This window comes from Ursus americanus, chromosome 19 (assembly GCF_024610735.1).
Source record: "Ursus americanus isolate L20-20 chromosome 19, mUrsAme1.1.p, whole genome shotgun sequence".
In the NCBI taxonomy this organism is placed as follows: domain Eukaryota; kingdom Metazoa; phylum Chordata; class Mammalia; order Carnivora; family Ursidae; genus Ursus; species Ursus americanus.
The window spans coordinates 43,520,603-43,540,607 of NC_142145.1; the positions used below are offsets into that span (position 1 = coordinate 43,520,603).

The 20,005-nt window shown below is 38.0% G+C and overlaps 1 protein-coding gene across 1 annotated transcript in view; it reads right to left on the reverse strand.

The window, feature by feature from the left end:
* Positions 1 to 5,324: 5,324 nt before the first annotated feature.
* Positions 5,325 to 20,005, reverse strand: part of PSMA8 (proteasome 20S subunit alpha 8) — a 35,255-nt gene continuing 20,574 nt past the window's right edge. The window contains exons 4-7 of the mRNA XM_045781863.2: positions 16,991 to 17,113; positions 8,618 to 8,737; positions 8,441 to 8,503; positions 5,325 to 5,696 (exon numbers count right to left, since the gene is read on the reverse strand). Of these exons, the coding sequence (XP_045637819.1) occupies positions 5,592 to 5,696; positions 8,441 to 8,503; positions 8,618 to 8,737; positions 16,991 to 17,113 (411 nt within the window). The 3' untranslated portion in view covers positions 5,325 to 5,591. The remainder of the gene's footprint in view (positions 5,697 to 8,440; positions 8,504 to 8,617; positions 8,738 to 16,990; positions 17,114 to 20,005) is intronic.

Genomic DNA, 20,005 nt, shown 5'->3' on the forward strand with positions numbered 1-20,005 from the left:
GAGTTAGGATAAAGTAATTATTGGCACCTGTCCTCGCTGGCTCCCAACAGAAGTACCATACTCATTCTCTGTCCTGAATTTTGCAACAACCATCCCCTTGGTTTTCTTCAGTTTTACCTCAAACATTGTATCTTTTAAACACTGTATTTCGCTTTGTAGGTCTTGAGGCTTTCCATAAACATTGTTGTGTATCCTTTCTCACAATTGGCTTTCACTTGTGCTCAGTGTGATGTTTTTGAGATATATTCATACTGAAGCATGTAGCTGTAGTGACTTTTCCCCTGCTATATGGTATGCTACTGTATGAATACATCATTCATTCATTCATTTGTTGATGAACATTAGGTTACTTCATATATATATATATGTATGTATATGTTGCTGTCACAAACAACCTATAATTATTTTTATGCACATATGCTAGCATTTCTGTAGGCTGTACACCTTGGAGTGGCATTGCTGGCTAAAGGGCACATGCCTCTTTGACCTTTCTTGATCTCGCTGACTTGCTGCCCAGAGCAGCTGGCCTAGTCTACAGCCCTCATAGCAGTGGGTAAGAAGAGCTCTTGTGCCTCCACATGCTCACCAGCATTTTATACAGTCATTTTTTTCATACAGCCATTTTTCATTTTTGCCAGTCTGATGGCTGTAAAATAGTGTCTCACCATAGTTATTAAAAAAAAAAAAACTTTTAGGGGCACCTGGGTGGCTCAGGCAGTTAAGCGGCCGACTCTTGATTTGGGCTCAGGTCATGATCTCAGGGTGGTGGGATGGAGCCCCGAGTCTGGCTCTCCATGCTCAGTGTGGAGTCTGCTTCAGATTCTCTCTCTCCCTCTGACCCTCCCTCTGCTCTCTCTTTCTCAAATAAACTCTTAAAATTCTTTTTTAGAGAGAGAGCGCATGAGTGCAGGCATGAGGGGTGGGTTGGGGAGGGGCAGAGGAAGAGGGAAAGAATCTTATGCAGGCTTCACCCATTTTCCTGATGCACTGTATTTTCATTCCTTTGAATCAACAGTTCTTATAGGGGCACCTGGGTGGCTCAGTTGTTAAGTATCTGCCTTCAGCTAAGGTCATGATCCCAGGGTCCTGGGATCAAGCCCCACATCAGGCTCCCTGCTCAGCTGGGAGCCTGCTTCTCCCTGTCCCTCTGCCCCTCCCCCTGCTTGTGCACTTTCTCTTTCTCTCTCTGTCAAATAAATAATCTTTTTAAAAAAAATCCCACAGTTCTTTATAAATTCCAGACACACAGCTTTCATCAGTTGTATGTATTACAAATGTCTTTTCTCATTTTTGGCCTGCCTTTTTCACCTTGTTTATCTTTTGGTGTAGAGGAGCTTATATTTTCAGGTAGCTGAATTATCAATCTTTTCCTTAAGTGTTAGCACTTTTTGTATTTTGTTTAGAAAATCTATCCTTATACCGCCAAGGTCTTAGAGATATTTTCCTGTATTGTCTTCTAAAAGTTTTATCTTTTATGTTTAGGCCTTTAATTAGTCTGGAATTGATTTTAATAGAATGAAGTAGAGATCCAATTTTCTTTTCAGATGGATAACCAGTTGTCCTGTCACCATTTACTAAAGAACTTATCCCTTACCCCACTGATACACAATGCTGCCATAAACCAAGTAGCCCAGTAAGGGTGGATTGTTTCTAGGTGCTCTGTTGCCTGATTCTTAAGTTTGCTTTTATTCCTTATGCCAATACACACAGGGCAGCACCAGCATCTCTCAAAATGCCTTCTCTGATTTTCAAATCCCTTTCTGATTTTGACCTCTAGGGATTTCCCTTGTGAGCTCAGCTATGCATTTAAAAGGATGTTTGTTAGATTTCATCCAGCATTCTGTGCCTGTAGTGGGAGATATTTTCAGACTGCCTAGTTAACCACAACCCAGTGATGTACAGTGAAGTTGCATAGCTAATTCCTAAAACCAGATGTTTGTGATTATCTCACCTTGAGGATATGAGGCAGAAAAAACACAAAGTGCTTGAGTATCAGGGAACTTTCTCTCCCTAAAAGAAGTAAAAATGACATTTTAAATAGCAAACATGTTGGAGTATGTTTTGGTTAAAACCTCAGATTAAACAAAAAATTGCATTGTGCAGATCAGTGAAAGCTGGTCAAAATAATACTTAGGTTTCCAAAGAAAAATAAAGCAATTGAGCCAAAACAATCAGACCCTCATGCCTGTTACAGGAAGAATAAAGCCAATGAGATCGATATACAAGTCCTGTCATGAAACAGGGTTGTGGGGGAGGGGTGTGGGAAAATGTGTCCATTTTGATGGACAGCTGTGATGGCAAAGCACTATAAACACTATGGACATCAATTATATGTGTCTCATGAGAGTTGTTAAGAGAATTAATGAGTTAATGTTTGTAAAGAACTCAAAAGTGTCTCGTATGTAGTATTATGTGAGTACTTGTTAAATAAGAACAAGCAGTGAAATTACAACCATATCATTTGGGTGATGTGCCCCTATTACCCCCAGTTAGGAAGCATGGAATCCACAGAGCTGAGCAGTGGTTCAGAGAAGTCATTAACATTTTATCTATTTATAGCCAAATTCATCCAGAGGTATAGACTGTCCTGTCCTCACATTGGAGGTAGAAATTGGGAGACAGAGAGAGCTATCACCACCTTCTTTTGCTTTTAGCACAAAAAATAGGTCTCATTTCCATTTTAAAAGATCTGGTGTTGTGCACTACATTTACTAGGGAAGACTTAAATAAATTACTCCAGAACCATCAGCAACATGCTTCATATTAAATTCACAGATTAGGGAAACCTGCCGGAGTGGCTCAGTCAGTTAAGTGTCTGCCTTTGGCTCAGGTCATGATCCCAGGGTCCTGGGATCGAGCCCCACAGCAGGGAGCCTGCTTCTCCCTCTGCCTGCTGCTCCCCCTGCTTGTGATCTCTCTCTGACAAAGAAATAAAATCTTAAAAAAAATAAATTCACAGATTATAAGGGAAATACACTTTTCATTACTCATATTACTTGTCAGAATGGGCTCAATTATTTGGCACTATGACCTCTTCAATACAAGGACCGTATCTTGTTCATTTCTGGTACCCAGCACAAAGGGAATGTTCAATCAGGCATGAGTGGTTGGGGAATATAACTTCAAATTACTGCACCTTCTAAAAGGCTTCCCAAGGCCACGACAACACATTCCTCTCTTCCTGAAGTCCTCCCATTTTTATTTCACCAGGGTTGAAATCTTTTCAGGGGGTCCTGCCTGCTATAACATTCTTTGACTATGTGATGTCTTCCTATCACTATAATGTTCAACCAGAGGCAAAGAAATTAGTAAATTGGCTTCTACACTAAGTGAGAGATGAGATGATTCTTCTGCCCACTCCCAGTTTCTGATATTTGCAACAAAGTCTGCAAATTAACATGGCTCAACAAGCGGGTATTAAGTCTTAACCATAGACAAGCTATGGAAACAAAGATGAAAGAAAGGTAAATCCCAGCCCACCCTTCCCGAAGAACTTCTAGTTTAGTAGGGAAAACAGACACAGAGCTTCACAGTATTAATCCCAATTATAATTATTTCGGTTTAATACCTGCCTTTTCACTACATCCTAACGAGGACAAATCAGAATATACTCTTTACCACTATATCCCTAGCATCCAACAGTGTCTGCCACTTAAAACACTCAATAGTTGTCAAATATTTATTGTCAAATATTGTATCAAGAGCATCAAGGATTCACAGTGGGCTCACTGCAGGACAGTAGGGTAATGTTAACACCCTGCCCTGTATGTTGTATGTTGGGTATGCATGTGTATCGAAAGAGATTCTTTCAGTGGGAGTTGATCATTGATTATCAAAGCTGTAGGGTTCTTTTTCCAAAGTGATAAAATTTTGTATAGCAGTCCTTCTCCTTGGGAAGTACCTTTGCTTCTGGAAGGTTAAGAGGGGCCAGGAAGTGACAGGGAACAAGTATTTGTCTTTGATTCTTAAGTTTTTACAGAGGAAGGGTATAGGATTACTCAAAGTCAAGAATCATAGTACACCAAAACAAAACAAGGGGAAGAGTATAGGGAGCCACAAAATTCCATGGTTTCAGTGAAACTAGAAAGGCAGTCAGGGCATAAGTCAGAGTGGAATACAGATTGTCCATCTGCCCTAGAAAATGCCCTGCAGTCTTTCTGTCTGAGGAAATGAAATGCACCAGCAGCAGGCCACAGGAATTTGGTATAAGATGAATACCAGCGAGGTGGCCTTGTTAAGGTCTTTGTATCTCTTAAAATTCTGACTCTTTTTACTTTCCCCTTGTTTCAGAGCACTACCACCACCAATGGCTTAGCTCTTCGTATGACAGCTGTTTATCCAAACTGATTAGTTTCTGTACTATCTACCCTCAGCTTTTCATTCCTCTGCAAGAACTCAGCCTCTCTCCTTCTTGTTTTCAAAAAGAACTTCAAGAAAAGAGAAAAAAGACAAAGCTCTAAAATAGTAAGATATATACTTTTGTTTTTATGCCTATTAATATCCTTTGTCTTCAAAAATATAACCTCATTACAGACATTAAGCACATTCTTTTTATAGTTCCTTTCTTACTCCCAATAAGCCTAGTTCAATGCCAAGCACATAGTAAGCACTCAGACAGCCAAGGGAACATGTGACAAACCTAACACACTGGAACTCTTAAGATAAAATAAAAATTGAAACTAAGAATTTTATGTATTCATTTCTCTCCTTGTTTTCCTATATATAGTACCCTATTTGGATGCTCTTATAAGCTCTTACCACACTTTATTTTAACTGCCCATTTCGACCAGGTCTTTCTTTTTCTTTTTCTTTTTTTTAAAGATTTTATTATTTATTTATTTGACAGAGACAGCCAGCGAGAGAGGGAACACAAGCAGGGGGAGTGGGAGAGGAAGAAGCAGGCTTCTAGCGAAGGAGCCTGATGTGGGGCTCGATCCCAGAACACTGGGATCACGCCCTGAGCCAAAGGCAGACACTTAACGACTGCGCCACCCAGGCGCCCCATTCGACCAGGTCTTTATTATTTGTTCCATGAAAAAAATAATATACTGCAACTTAAAAAATGACAAAAGTAAAATAAATATGATAAATGCTTAAAACTGAAGAAGGATCTGATAAAATTTTGGCAATTCACTAATACAAGGATGTTTTTGTCTTTCATCTAGAAGTACAACTCAAGATTCAATTTATTTTGCAATAGTTATCTCTTTACCTGACAGTCAAAACTCAAACATCAACAAATTATTAATTTTTATTTAAAAATGTTTTACAAATTATTAATTTTTTTAAATTAAGCTTTTTTCTTAAATTTCCACAGATGAAGAAAAGTAACACACTATACAAGTTACTAAGTATAGTCACAGGCTTATGTGGAATCATGACTGCTTTCAACAATTACTGAAATTTCTGTTCAAAGAAAATCTTCATACTAAGATATGTTTGTCCATGTAGCAGACTGAAGACAGCCACAAATGTGGCATTCTCAAAACAGCATAGAACTACTAAATGTAATGCTTCAAACCAACTTATTCCTTTAAAACTTCACTAAGTAATTGCAAGGAGTACAACAAAACATTACAAGCTCCTAATGTTCATCCTAAGAATTCGGTAGTCTTCTTGGATTTTTTCTTCTCTGCTTCTTCCTTTTCCTTTTCTATTTCAGTTACTTGTAATTCAATTTCTTTGGCACTAAACATCTGGAAAGAAAATATTTAAAAAGCTAATTTCAATTATACCCACAATTTCTAAATATTTCCAATATGAAGGAACCAATATTTTATACATTTATATTTTCTATTTAAACTTCAATTTTATATCTTCAAATATATAATGAAATATATATACTTGTAACAAATACACACAAAATTTAAACTCTATGATATTTTCACTATCGTGCTAAAAAAGCAGGGCAAAGTGTTATATTGCATTACATATCCTTTATATGCACATAACTCTGAAAACATTTTAATGCAGGCTTATTCTATTCATGAACAAGTAGCTCATTATTGAACACTCCCTCTCCACCCCACTGTGTGATTCTCTGATAGGGTTTGCCTATTTTATCAGCCACTAGAATAGCCAAAGAGGTAGGGAAAAGACAACTTATACTGCTTTGTTAACAACTCCCTAAGTGTAAAGCAAAAATAGTTTTTGTTTTATATAGATCAATTTTATTATATTTAAAATGAAAGATGGGAGCAACTTGCTCCAGGTCATACTAGCAAACATATCAATTTGCAGGAACTTAGGTCTAATTCTAAATTTACACCCAGGTCTGTTCAATTCCAAAGGCCATGCCCTATGTGCCACACAGCATATCCTGAAACAGCATGTGGGAGGGCAGTCTAACTTCACTGCCAGTGCACATACCACCCTACCACGCATCAGTACGAAATATATGCACGACTGGGTGTGTCTGTCCATGTGGGTATACATGTATGTGCTGGAGCTGGAGAGGTGACCCTGGCCTCGGTGATTTTGTGTCCTTGTGGTGTTTGCACGTCTGTCCTGAGACCCTTGACAGCAGGGGTGACAACACAGCCCAGTTCTCATCTCCACACACTGTGTTCAGCACCATCGTTATTTTTGTGGGGCCGTGCAGGGGCAGAACCTACACCTCTCTCCCCATCTCTCTTATTCCTCGTATCCCTGTCTACCAGTAGGCTAATAAAAGGTGAGGTGGGAATGTGGTGTCAAAGCAATGCAACAACACAGCTCAAAAAACAAAAACCCCACTGCTCCATCCAACACTGATTTTAGCACTATTTTCTCTTGAAATATTTCCTTCAAAACAAATATATATGTAAAATAATCCTTTTTAGTATACTTTTCATTAGTTTCCATGCTGTAAGTGCTTTTTACACTGTCAGCTAGAGAGCTGGCGAACTGCTCTGAATACAGTTCTACCTAAGGAACAACAGTGAACCACATTTCAGATGTTCTTTAGCCGATGAGTCCTCAATCACAGTACCCTAGATGATTTATTTTGTGGTTCGTCACAAAATGGCTAACAAAGGGTACACAAAGAATAATGCAAGTCTTGCCACAGAGAAATACGGAAAAGTTATCACACTAGGTATTACAATTTCATTTTCTTATAGAAGCTCAAGGCACTTTTTTTTTTTTTTAAAGGTTTTTGCTTATTTGAGAGATGGAGAGAGAGAGTGCACAGGGGGAACATGAGAGGGAGAAGCAGACTTCCCGCTAAGTAGAGAGCCCAATGCGGGGCTTGATCCCAGGACATGGGATCATGACCTGAGTTAAAGGCAGACGCTCAACCGACTGAGCCACCCAGCTGCCCGTCAAGGCACTTTTAAGTGAAAAGTAGAGAAAACAGATAAAAACCACGGAAAATCAAGGGGTGGAGGTTTTTTGACATAATGAAGGATAACACTATGTTAGAAGCCCGGAGGGCCTATAATTATACACACAATAGCTGAACGACACTGGCTGAAAGCATATCTTGATTTCAGAAGATCTAGGAGGATAGTGAGATGAACTGCTCCTTATAGGAATACCTTGTTTTAATTGTGCTTTGCAGATACTGCATTTTTTTATAAATTGCTGTTTTTTGTTTTTGTTTTTGTTTTAATTAAGCTCTATGCCCAACATGGGGCTTGAGCTCACGACTCCGAGATCAAGAGTTGCATGCTCTCCCGACTCAGCCAGCCAGGCGCCCCTGTGCTTATTACAAATTGAAGGTCTGTGGCAACCCTACATTGAGCAAGTTTATTGGCACCATTTTTCCAACACTATTTGCTTAACTTTGTATCTATCACATTTTGGTAATTCTTGCAATATTGCAAATGTTTTCATTACTATTATATTTGTTATGGTGATCTATGATCAGTAATTATGACTCACAGCTCAAATGCTGCCTAGCATTTTTTAGCACTGTATTTTTGAATTAAGATATGTACATTGTTTTTTGTTTAGATATAATGCACACTTAAGGGACTACAGTACAGTATAAACATAACTTTTATATGCACTGGGAAACCAAAAAATTCATTTGACTTGCTTTATTGCAGTACTGGCTTAATAGTGGTGGTTGGAACTGAATCCTCAATATCTCCAAGGTATGCTTGTATGTGAGGCTGGGACTAAATCTCCATAGACAATATATTATACTAATCCCATATATGACTGACTCAGTAGGGGTTCCTACTTAGAAGAATATATACCAAAGGGGGTAAAGCCTACATATAAATCTCAGCTCCTCTAAGTCTTCACAAAGGACCAGGGATAGGTAACTGCTTGCAGTAAGCACATACAAATTAGTGAACATTAGCTTACAGAAACAAAACAGATGTCATCATAATGTCAGTGGATGCTAATGGGTGTTTCAGGCTTTTAAATGAAGATTCACAGGTGTCAACATTTTGACAAGATAAATTACTTTATATTACAAATGTTTTTTCCTCTTTGGTTAATGACTTACTTTCAAAGGCTGGTTTCTTCTTATTATAGCAAGTTCAATGTTTTTTCCACCAGACTGGACAACCTAATGTAGAATAAGCACAATATTAAAATTAGTTCAGGAAATTTTATTTTAATGAGGAAATAAGAACGAATCTTCTCTCCCCATGTTCTGAATATGATTGATTAGATCACTTACTTCTAGCAAAGCTCTTATTGCTAATTTGATAGCCTCATTGTCATTTGCTATAGCATCTTCTGTATAATTCTTTTCTAGAAATTCTCGGACAGTTTTAGCACTTCGGCCTATTGCATTTGCCTTGAAAAATGAAAGATAGTTATTAATATCATTGCAATATGAATGCATTTATGGTTAGTCAGTGAAGTTTAGAGTTTATTGAGTTTATTAGTCTAATTACTAAATGAAAATTATAGTTTTGAAAACTTAGCAAACACTTCAGCAGCTCGTTTTGTTACTATGTCAATGATCCGTAATGGTGGCGTGCCTTATCTTCAAACATACCAATGCCTTGTCCCAATGCTTTCTACTACTTTAATGGCTCCCAAGTCCTTGATAACCAGGGAAGACTGAAAGAGTTGAAATTCAAAAGATGTAGAGAGGAAAGGAGGTAGGACTTTGCAATGTAGTACCAAAAGAAGAAAGAAAAAAGGATAAAAAGGACATCGACCTGGAGAAGAAAGCTGTTTGCATGAATAGGACCGTATGCATCATTTTCTTAGAACTTAGAAGCAAGTGGTCACCTAATTATTGATTATCTTTGATTCATAAGCTAGAAAAAATTCTTCTGTTCTATTCTCCATTTTTCTTTGTTCTTTAGAAATGTTCATCAGATGAAGGAAAGAGGCTGTACAGCCACAGGTGGTATATGGCATGTTCTTTTAATTCAGTCTAAATACCTAGGCAAGTATTAGTGATGATAATAGTGATGGTAATAGTAATTCTTATATAATAGAGCACTTATATGCCAGGCACTATGCTAAGCATTTTACATGGATTATTTCCTTTAGCCATCACAAAAATAATTGAATAGTTACTATTACAAACCCCAATTCATGAATGAAGAAATGGGGGCTTGGAAAGGTTAAAACAAGCTTTCTTAACCTCAGCACTATTAACATTTTGAGCTGAGTAACTTTTTTGCTGTGGGGGGATGTTCTGTGCATTGTAGGATGTTTATCAGACTCTATCCACTAGATTCTAGTAGCATCCCCCGCCCCAGTTGTGACAACCAAACATGTCTCTAGAGATTGCCAAATGTCTCTTAGGGAGTACAAAGTCACCCCTATTTGTGAACCAGTGTCTTAAATAATCTTGCCCAAGATCACAGAGGGGATAAGTAGAAGAGCTGAGCTTTGACACTCCAAGCTCTGAACTCTATACACTACGCTGCCACATGCCCCTTTGCTATGATGACTTTAGAGAGGAAAGAGCCCCCAGAGAGGCCCATCCCTTTACTCAGGGATCCTGGCATTGAATGAGGGAATGTCTCAGTTCTAACTGGTTATGTTTAGTATTATGATTATCAGAAAGAGAATGCAAAAGAGACGTTAGGAAGTCAGTATGAAAGCATATCTTTTGTACTGCATGACAGTGTATTGTTCTGGTTAGCAGAAGATTATTTTTACTTCACAGACTTTTTCTATTCCTTTATATTTCAGGAGATTAAAAGAATAGCTGTGAAATTTTAAATTAAATTTTGTGGCTTTGAAATTTCACTAATATCAAAAGTAAAGACTTCAGACTGGTATGACTTTGAAGTATTATTTGCTCTAGTTTTTTGGGGGTAAGTAGTTCTTGCCCAGAGAGGAAGAATATAAAGTAGGAGTTTATCCAAAAATCTCACTGAGCCCTTAGAAAGTTATCTTATAAATTCCTGGTGACTTTCCTGTCCAATTCTTCTAATTGGTGATGTAAAAATTCTTTAATTCTTACCTACCTGGCTGGTTTCCTAAAATCTTCTTGCCTCACTACATCCCCACCCTTCCTCCAAATCCATCACCCACCCCAACCCACTTCAACAGACTTAGTTTTAGCAATGTTTTTTCCTGCCTGCCTATAAAGATTAATGTTAATTTTCTATGGCAAAGATTATTAGCAGCCTACCCCAATATCCATTCTTCCTTCGTGACAGAACTCTAGAATTTTCATCAATGCCTGCTGAAAAGTGTCATTTCCTAGCCTTGGTTACCAATAGGAATATACAAGTGGAAATAAATGGGTAGAACTTGTAGAAACCTTTGCTGCCTGGAATGCAGACAGGTTGGCTGGAGATCTAGCAGCCACTTTGAGAGCATGGGCAAACACTAAGATAATAAAAAAGACAAATAACAGCAATCATCTACCTCATTATATGAGACTTCTCATTATATAAGAAAAATAAATTGTTATAAGAATCATCACATCTCTGTTGTTAGGAGCCAAAAACAATACCTCACAGATAAATCTTTGTATATCTTAAAGATATATAGAACAAAAATTGATGGGGCATCTGGGTGGCTCAATTGGTTAAGCGTCTGCTTTTGGCTCAGGTCATAATCTCAGGGTTCTGGGATGGCACAGCACCCGATTCCCTGATTAGTGGGGGGAATCTGCTGCTCCCTCTTCCTCTGCCCCTCCCCCTGGCTCATGCTCGCTCGCTCTCTCTCTCTCTCAAACAAATAAATAAAATCTTTTTAAAAAAAAGATTAAAAATTGATAAAGAAGATCATTTTGGCAGAAATACTTTATTTACTATTAGAATTTCTTAGCTGATGAGTAATACAATAGTTATCCTTTGTGTGGTCTTCTACAGAAAGTATAAAAGCCTGATGATTTTTTTTTAATTTTTTATTATGTTAGTCACCATGCAGTATATCATTAGTTTTTGATGTAGTGTTCCATGATTCATTGTTTGCCTATAACACCCAGTGCTCCATGCAATACGTGCCCTCCTTAATACTCATCACTGGCCTAGCCCAGTCCCCCACCCCCCGCCCCTCTGAAACCCTCAGTTTGTTTCCCAGAGTCCATAGTCTCTCATGGTTTATTCCCCCTTCTGTTTACCCCCCTTCATTCTTCCCTTCCCTCTCCTACCGATCTCCCTGCTATTCCTAATGTTCCATAAATAAGTGAAACTGTATGATAATTGTCTTTCTCTGCTTGACTTATTTCACTTAGCATAATCTCCTCCAGTCCCATCCATGTTGCTGCAAATGTTGGGTAATTGTTCTTTCTGATGACTGAGTAATATTCCTTTGTATATATGGACCGCATTTTCTTTATCCATTCGTCTATTGAAGGGCATCTTGGCTTCTTCCACAGTTTAGCTATTGTGGTCAATGCTGCTATGAACATTGGGGTGCATATGGCCTTCCTCTTCACTACGTCTGTATCTTTGGGGTAAATACCCAGTAGTGCAATTGCTGGGTCATAGGGTAGATCTATTTTTAACTTTTTGAGGGACCTCCACACTGTCCAAAGTAAGCCTGATGATTCTTGATCTTTCCTTTCTCTTTTAAATCTACTCCAATCAAGCTCATCACTATGAGATGTTCTTGTCAATGTCAGCCATGACCTACCCATTGCCATATCCAGTCATCTCACTGTTTACCTGACCCATCAGTGGCTCTGGCTCAGCTGATCAACTCTTCTTGGAATACCATTTTCACTTGCGATCGAGGACACCCCTCTCTAGGTTCTCCTTCTTCATAGACTATGCTGGATCCTTCTCCACCTTTCACTGGTCCAGTACTCCTGATCTATATCAGGTCTTGCCTGGATTATTATTGGACACAGCCTCCTAACTTGTTTGCCTGCTTCTACCCTACCATACAGTATATTCTCAGTAGAGCAGCCACATAGATCCTTTACAAATATAAGTCAGATCATGTTACTCTAATATGCCAAAACCTCAGATGGCTTTCTACATCACTCTCCTTATTTTTTTTAATTATTTTTTTAAGATTTTATTTATTTACTTGAGAAAGCACAAGCAGGGGTGGGCATAGGAGCAGGGAGGCAGAGGGAGAAGCAGACTTCTCACTGAGCAGGGAGCCTGATGCAGGGCTTGATTCCAGGACCCTGGGATAATGACCTGAGCCAAAGGCAGACACTTAACTGACTAAGCCACCCAGGCACCCCTACATCACTCTCTTTAACATCCAAGTCCTATCTAAGGCCTTCAGACCCTACAAGATCTAGCCCCCTCCTACCTCTGTTACTCATCCCTCACGACTATCTTTCTGGATTCACCATAGCACAGTCATATGCTCTGCATAGAGCCTGATATCTCATAGATATGGAACATACTGCTGCCTTGGAATTTTGCTCTGATTGGTTCCTCTGTTTGGAATACCACAGAAATAACTACCTGGGCTGCTCCTTCACTTTCTTCGGGCCTCTGTTCAAATATCACCTTTTCAGAGGTGCTTTCCCTGACTATCTTAACTACCAATCACCTCTATCCTCCTAACCTTGTTCTCTTTTTTCCCCCACAGGACTTAAATTACATATACACCATCTGTACATTTTTTTGTCACCTCTATATCCCCAAACCTAGAACAATATTTGTTACGTAATTCAAATACATATAGACTATTTGTTAAATTATCAACTGTTAATATATTTTACCTTGTAACTTTTGATGGTAATTACTTTGGGAATCCTACACTATAATATCCCTAAGTACAGAGATATTAACTCATATGCTTAGTGCTCTGGTACTCAATTCCTTCCTCATTTCTGGCCCCTTAGGATTTTCTGTCTTTTTTGTGAGTTCAGCTGTGCATTAAAAACATGTTAATGATCATTCTAGCTTTCTACATGGTTATAGCAGAAGAATTTTTTATTAGTTCAATTTAATGTAATGTGCCAAACCCCAGAACATGTTACTTGACATAAAAAAATACTTTCTGCAATATGAAAATATATAAAGAAGAAAAAAATATTTCAAATAGGGTTTCCCCGTACCATTGGTGTGGATACTGCCAGAACTACTGGGCTGATTTTTTTTTTAAGATTTTATTTATTTATTTGAGACAGTGAGAGAGGGGGGGGAAAGTGGGGGGAGGAGGAGAGGGAGAAGAAGAAGCAGGCTCTCCCCTGAGCAGGGAACTCAACGTGGGGCTTGATTCCAGGATCTGAGCCAAAGGCAGACGCTTAAATGACTGAGCCACCTAGGCACCCCTGGGCTAACTGATTTCTTGAGACTCTTCTGTTATGGAAGGGGCAGCTGTATGCCCTCACTGGAAGAGAAACTGACTCTGGATATGAGTCTCCCTTCCCTTCCCAAATGCCCCACCTTCTGTGAACCTGCTGAATGCTTTCTTCACCGTCATGTTATCCTACAAAACATTGCTGATGACCAAGGAGGAACTGAGAGAATACACTTATGCCCATGGGACTCACTGGTCTTATCGTGTTCTCTGATCCTAAAGAAGCCAACCTGATAAAAACAGGGGAGAGCCAACTGAAGGCTCAGTTATAGCACTAGCATCTTATGGAGCCGGGTTTCTATTCTACAAGATCCTGTATGTGCCCTGACATGGGAACCAGTAACTAATTTATTTCATAGCCACAAATCTCGGAATCAAGGGATAGCTGTCTCATTAAACCTCTAAAGGGCCACTAATAAAATTTTTGCTTCTTGGGTTGTATTAGTTTAAAGGGCCTAGTTCCCAAATTGGTGGGGTGGTGGGAAAGGGAGAAGAGGCAGTATTCTTCTAGGGGATATAACAATTTCACTGATTCAGAAGCTGAGACTGCCAGTTGGCAATTTTGGACACCTCATGCCTTTGAATCAGTAGGCAAATAATGGGTTAGTGTGAGGGTGGTATGATTTATTCTGATTATCAAGGGAAATAAAGTTACTATTATATAATGGGACCAGGGAGGAGATGTCTAGAACTTTCTTAGTATTCTCATGTAAAGTGAAAAAAGCTAATGGAAGGCTCTATAATCCATTAAGGCAGGATCATTAATGGACCATAATCTCAAAAAAAAAAAAAAAAAAAAGTTTGTGTTACGTGCCAGGTAAAGAACCCCCCGGTATCAGTGATTTCTGTTCTCATTTCTACTACAGGTCATGTGGCCAGTTTATATTTTGAATTTTCTATATCTTCTACCCATTTCACATTTCCTCTATCTGTACCTTGTAAAACTACATCCTAGCACTGCAAAGTGTCGTCACCACATGGTACCATAGCTGTGTCCTCAAGAGCCCATTGTATCACTTTATCAGGCTACTGGTATAGTAGGTCAGAGTGAAAAACAAAACATAGAAATGAAAAAAAACAAATACCTGATCTCATGGCTAAAGTGCTACATATAGTCTCCCCAAAACAGAAATTAAACCAGAAGATTTTATTCCATTTTTCAAGACTGGGTATCAGAATTTATGTAACACACATAAAGAACCATTTGGCCTAAGCATGATGTAATGGAAGGAACACTGTACTAATAAAGCAGAAGACCCTGAGTTCTAATGACAGTTTTGTTATTAGTGGTGTGAACTCTAAAAAAAAAAAAAATCACTTAACTCCTGAGTCTCACCAAGTATGTAAAATAGAAAAGTTTTCAAATGTTTTTTGTTACAGATTATTTTTTTAAAGCCACATTTGATTTCAACCAAAATCTTACAAAAAGTACAATATGTGAAACTAGTTAAATGATGATACATGGCCTTGAGACACCACAGCAATGCATAGTTTCAGACCTAGATGATAAACAAATTCCCAACAACTTAAAAATTCCATAATTTTGGGGCGCCTGGGTGGCTCAGTTGGTTAAGTGTCTGCCTTCAGCTCAGGTCATGATCTCAGGACCTTGGGATGGAGCCCATGTTGGGCTCCCTGTTCAGTGGGGAGTTGGCTTCTGCCTCTGTCTCTGTGGCTCCCGTTTGTGTTCTCTCTCTCTCAAATAAATAATAAATAAAAATAAAAAAATAAAAATTCCACAATTTTCCTAATTAGTTGTCTTTACAATAAAATAAAAATGCTTCTTTGTATGACCCTAGGGAGCAAATTAAATAGAAAATTATGTAAACTTGGAAATTGTTATGATATTGAAATGAAGTGTAATGATGTAATAATTAATACAAACAGAAGATGGCACACTTTAAAATATTTAGAGAAAAACTGAGGGTAGTAACTTTTGTTTAAGGTATAGATTTGGGAGGCATAAGAAATCTAGTACATGTAAAAGATTTCTTAAATTGGCACAAAAAAGTCTGGTATTTGCAGTAGGTAAATTCATAGTTTCTGATTACCAGTTAGTTTGTCTAGTTAGCTTGAAAGAAGATGTGCAGCTAACACGGTATCCAGATCTTTGTGGCAGGAATATAATCCACTGTTTTACTGGCCTGGTTAGTTGGTTTATAAAACAGTATGAGTGTGGTCAGCCCAAATCAATTCCTTTAGTTAATACAGGCATAAAGACCAAGGCAATATTTCTCATTAATTTATTTGGCTTTTAATTACAGTAAAATAAACACTTCATGAAATTATTTAAAGCCTGGGTATTTAAACTTTTTTTTTTTAAGATTTTATTTATATATTTGAGAGAGAGAGCAAGAGAGAGGGAGAATGAGTGGGAGGGAGGGGCAGAGGGAGAGGAGGAAGCAGGCTCTCCACTAAGCAGGGATAACAACTTATCCAGAAAACAAACTATATTCCAGGAATTGTGTGGAGACAATTGTAATGTACTGCCATATAAATAGAGATTCATAGTGGGGTACTCTAACTCTCCTAGAATAGAGAATGCGTTAAATATTTCACTATAGGGTTAAATGCTCGTTCAATTCTGATTAGAAGCAGAAAAACTATTTCTACTCAAAGCAGGTATCTGTATGACGCAGTACTATTTGGAAGAATGAATGATGAAGAGGAATCAGATATATCTCTCATTTGACCATTTGTATATACTTAGGTTTGTCACATCTTTTCAAAAGTAAGGAAGAGACCCTGTGATTAATAAACCAAAGTGCTGGGGCACCTGGGTGGCTCAGTTGGTGAAGCATCTGCCTTCAGCTCAGGTCATGATCCCAGCATCCTGGGATCGAGTCCTGCATTGGGCTCTCTGCTCCTCAGGGAGCCTGTCTCTCCCTTGCCTGCTACTCTCCCCGCTTGTGTGCACTCTCTTTCTCTCTCTCTGTCAAATAAATAAATAAAATCTTAAAAAAAAAATAAACCAAAGTGTTTTTTCTATCCACCAAAAACCATCATAGTTGCTGACTAGCTAAATGATTACCACCATCAATTCTTTAATGCAATGTAATTTTTTGTCATGCCCTTGAAAGTGATAAAACATTTACTGTGAATACATGTATTCAACTTCTTTTTTTTTTTTTTAAAGATTTTATTTATTTATTTGACAGAGATAGAGACAGCCAGCGAGAGAGGGAACACAAGCAGGGGGAGTGGGAGAGGAAGAAGCAGGCTCATAGCAGAGGAGCCTGATGTGGGGCTCGATCCCAGAATGCCGGGATCACGCCCTGAGCCGAAGGCAGACTCTTAACCGCTGTGCCACCCAGGCGCCCCTCAACTTCTAAAATACATTAACAAATTCATGACTTACCTTCCAAGCATGGTAAGTACCAGAGGGATCAGTCTGATACAATCTTGGGATACCATCGTCATCAAAACCTACAATTAAGGCAGAAATGCCAAAAGGTCTTCGTCCATTGCTTTGTGTATATTTCTGAAAAATAAAATGTTTTTATAACTACTTTCTATATGAGGTCGTATAAAGAATAGCACTGTTACTTATCGACTAAGAAATTTTAATAGCAGTGGCTCCTTGGTGGCTCAGTTAGTTTAGTGTCTGCCTTTGGCTCAGGTTGTGATCTTGGGGTCCTGGGATTGAGCCCCATGTAGGGCTTCCTGCTCAGTGGGGAATCAGCTTCTCCCTCTCCCTCTGCCTGCAGCCTGCTTGTGCTCTCTCTCCCCCAAATAAATAATCTTAATAAATTTTTAATAGTAAAGTATTCCTGCTAAAATGATCTTTGTTGATTCTTATTATGTATTTAAGATCCTCTTCCTGACAATCCATGATAAAATTTTAATGAAATTAATATATACAGTGTGTACAATAAAATAGTAAGTTTGCTTTTTATGGTCTTAAAACTGTTTTCTTGGGACGCCTGGGTGGCTCAGTTGTTAAACGTCTGCCTTTGGCTCAGGGCTTGATCCCAGAGTCCTGGGATCGAGCCCTACATCAGGCTCTTCTGCTGGGAGCCTGGTTCTTCCTCTCCCACTCTCCCTGCTTGTGTTCCCTCTCTCGCTGGCTCTCTCTCTCTCTGTCAAATAAATAAATAAAATCTTAAAAAAAACCTGTTTTCTTGCTGCTTTATATATTTTTTGGCAACATAACTGGATTATAATCTTGTTAGTATAGCAGAGAACCGTATATGTACACCATTTTGTTCCTACCTAGTAAAGCTGATTTCAGTGAGCTGTACTTTGGAAGCAAGTTCTTGGGGTTTACTTTGAGAGACACCACAGTTGTTACTATTATAATCAATATTCTTACTTGATACTATTATTATCAAGTATATTTTGTTCACTGTGTATTAAGTTATCTCTACATAAAACCCAACTAAGACATTTCTTTCAGTTCCCAAACAAGCAAACCTTTGTTTTTGCTTGTTTTTTCTTCCCAGACAGCAGGGCACTGGAAACCAATTGTGTTTTTTATTTTAGGCCAGGAGCTTCCTGGATTGTGCTCCAACGAGTAGAATTCACACTAATTCTGAGACTGCCCCTAGAAGTTGTGCAGAGGGCAGCCCTGACAGAAAGCTCAAGCTCATACCTTTTTTTCATTTTATATTTTTCATTTTTATATTTTATTATTATGTATTTTTATTGGCCATCTCAAATTTTGAATGCAAATACTTGGGCTCCAAATGTAAACAAACTCTTAAAGAACAGAGTTTGTCTTCATTCTTCTGTATTTCCTAATATTCTTAGTTCACATAGAGATATGAAGTAGATGCTTTGTAAATATACCTCAGAGGAAAGACCCTTTTGTTTAATCAACTGTGGTTTTTTTCTTTAATGAAAAAGTACTTGCACAGGGTTAAAATAATTTAAAAGTACAAAAGGTGTACATAAAGGATCTCTTTTGTTGCAGAGCCCTAGACCCGTTCCCGGTAGCAACCACGCTGTTACAGGTTTACAATATTAAATGTTCTATGAAGCCTTTATACTTCTAGAAGAAAAGCTAAAAACCACAATTGGGAGCCTTGTATACACAATGTTCTACACCTTGCTTTTTTGGTGGATACAGTGTGGAGCTCAGCAGGAAGCTTGAACTCGGGACCCTGAGATCAAGACCTGAGCTGAGATCAAGAGCTGGATGCTTAGCCCATTAAGCCATGCAGGTACCCCAATGGATACCCCTTTAACTACTGAGAAAACCAAAGCAAATAAAAAAAGTAAAGTAGAATAATATAAAAATGTTGGACTTCCTTGCAACATAAATTAAATTGAAAAAAAAAAACCCCAAGGTATCTTTTTATAATTATGTAATTTAAAACTTTAATATCTAGAATATATAGTTTATTAAAAAAATCTCTACATGGACAAATACAAAATCCATGCCAGAAAGTGTTCTAAATGCTTTAAATGTATTAAATCATTTAATCCATAATGCAACTCAACAAAGTAGATATTATTGTAATGTAATTTTCTATAAATAAGAAAATTAAGACAAAACAGACTAAATAGTATGCTCTCTACACTAACTAGGAAGTAAGAAAGCCAGGATTCAAAACCCCCAAATTCTGGCTCCTGGAGGCACATTCTTAACCACAGAGTGCCTGTCAAAAGGAAAGATAGTTTACACTAGAAGAAATGAAAATAGCAAACCAACATGTGGAAAAAAAAAAAAAAACCAACCTCACTACTAATTATAAAATACAAATTAAAACAACTATTATAGTACTATGTTATACTTATTTGCAAAATAAAAGAAAAATGAAAACCCAAGGCTGATGATCCTTCAGGAATACATTTATGTATTGCTGGTTGCACAATAAGAACTGGTTCAATCTTTTTAGCAAGCAATTTAGCTCATATAACAAGAGTCTTAAAACCAATTACACTCTCTAATCTAGTAATCTCATACTGAAAATTAATTTAACAATATAATTCAAAAAAGAAAAATAAAGGCTGTGACAAAGATAGAGTAATGTTATTAAAGTACTAAATTGAGAAAGAGAATGAGAAAGGGAAAGTAACTGGAAACAATCTAAATAATTACCAGTGAGCAACTGGAGACAGTATTATATAGTTAGTAAGAATGATAAGTATGAATAAGGATTACGCTGACATACATAAAGGACACATAAAATGATAGAGAACAAATACTTACATACATAATGATTATACTTAATGGCAAACCATGTATCTATGTATGAAGTCAGAAATCATATCCAGGGGCGCCTGGGTGCCTAGTAGGTTGTACACCACACTCTTGATTTCATCTCAGGTTGTGATCTCAGGGTTGTGAGATTGAGCCCTGTTTGGGTTGTGCTTAGCGTGGAGGCTGCTTAAAATTCTCTCTCTCGCCTCTGTCCCTCCCCATTGCACT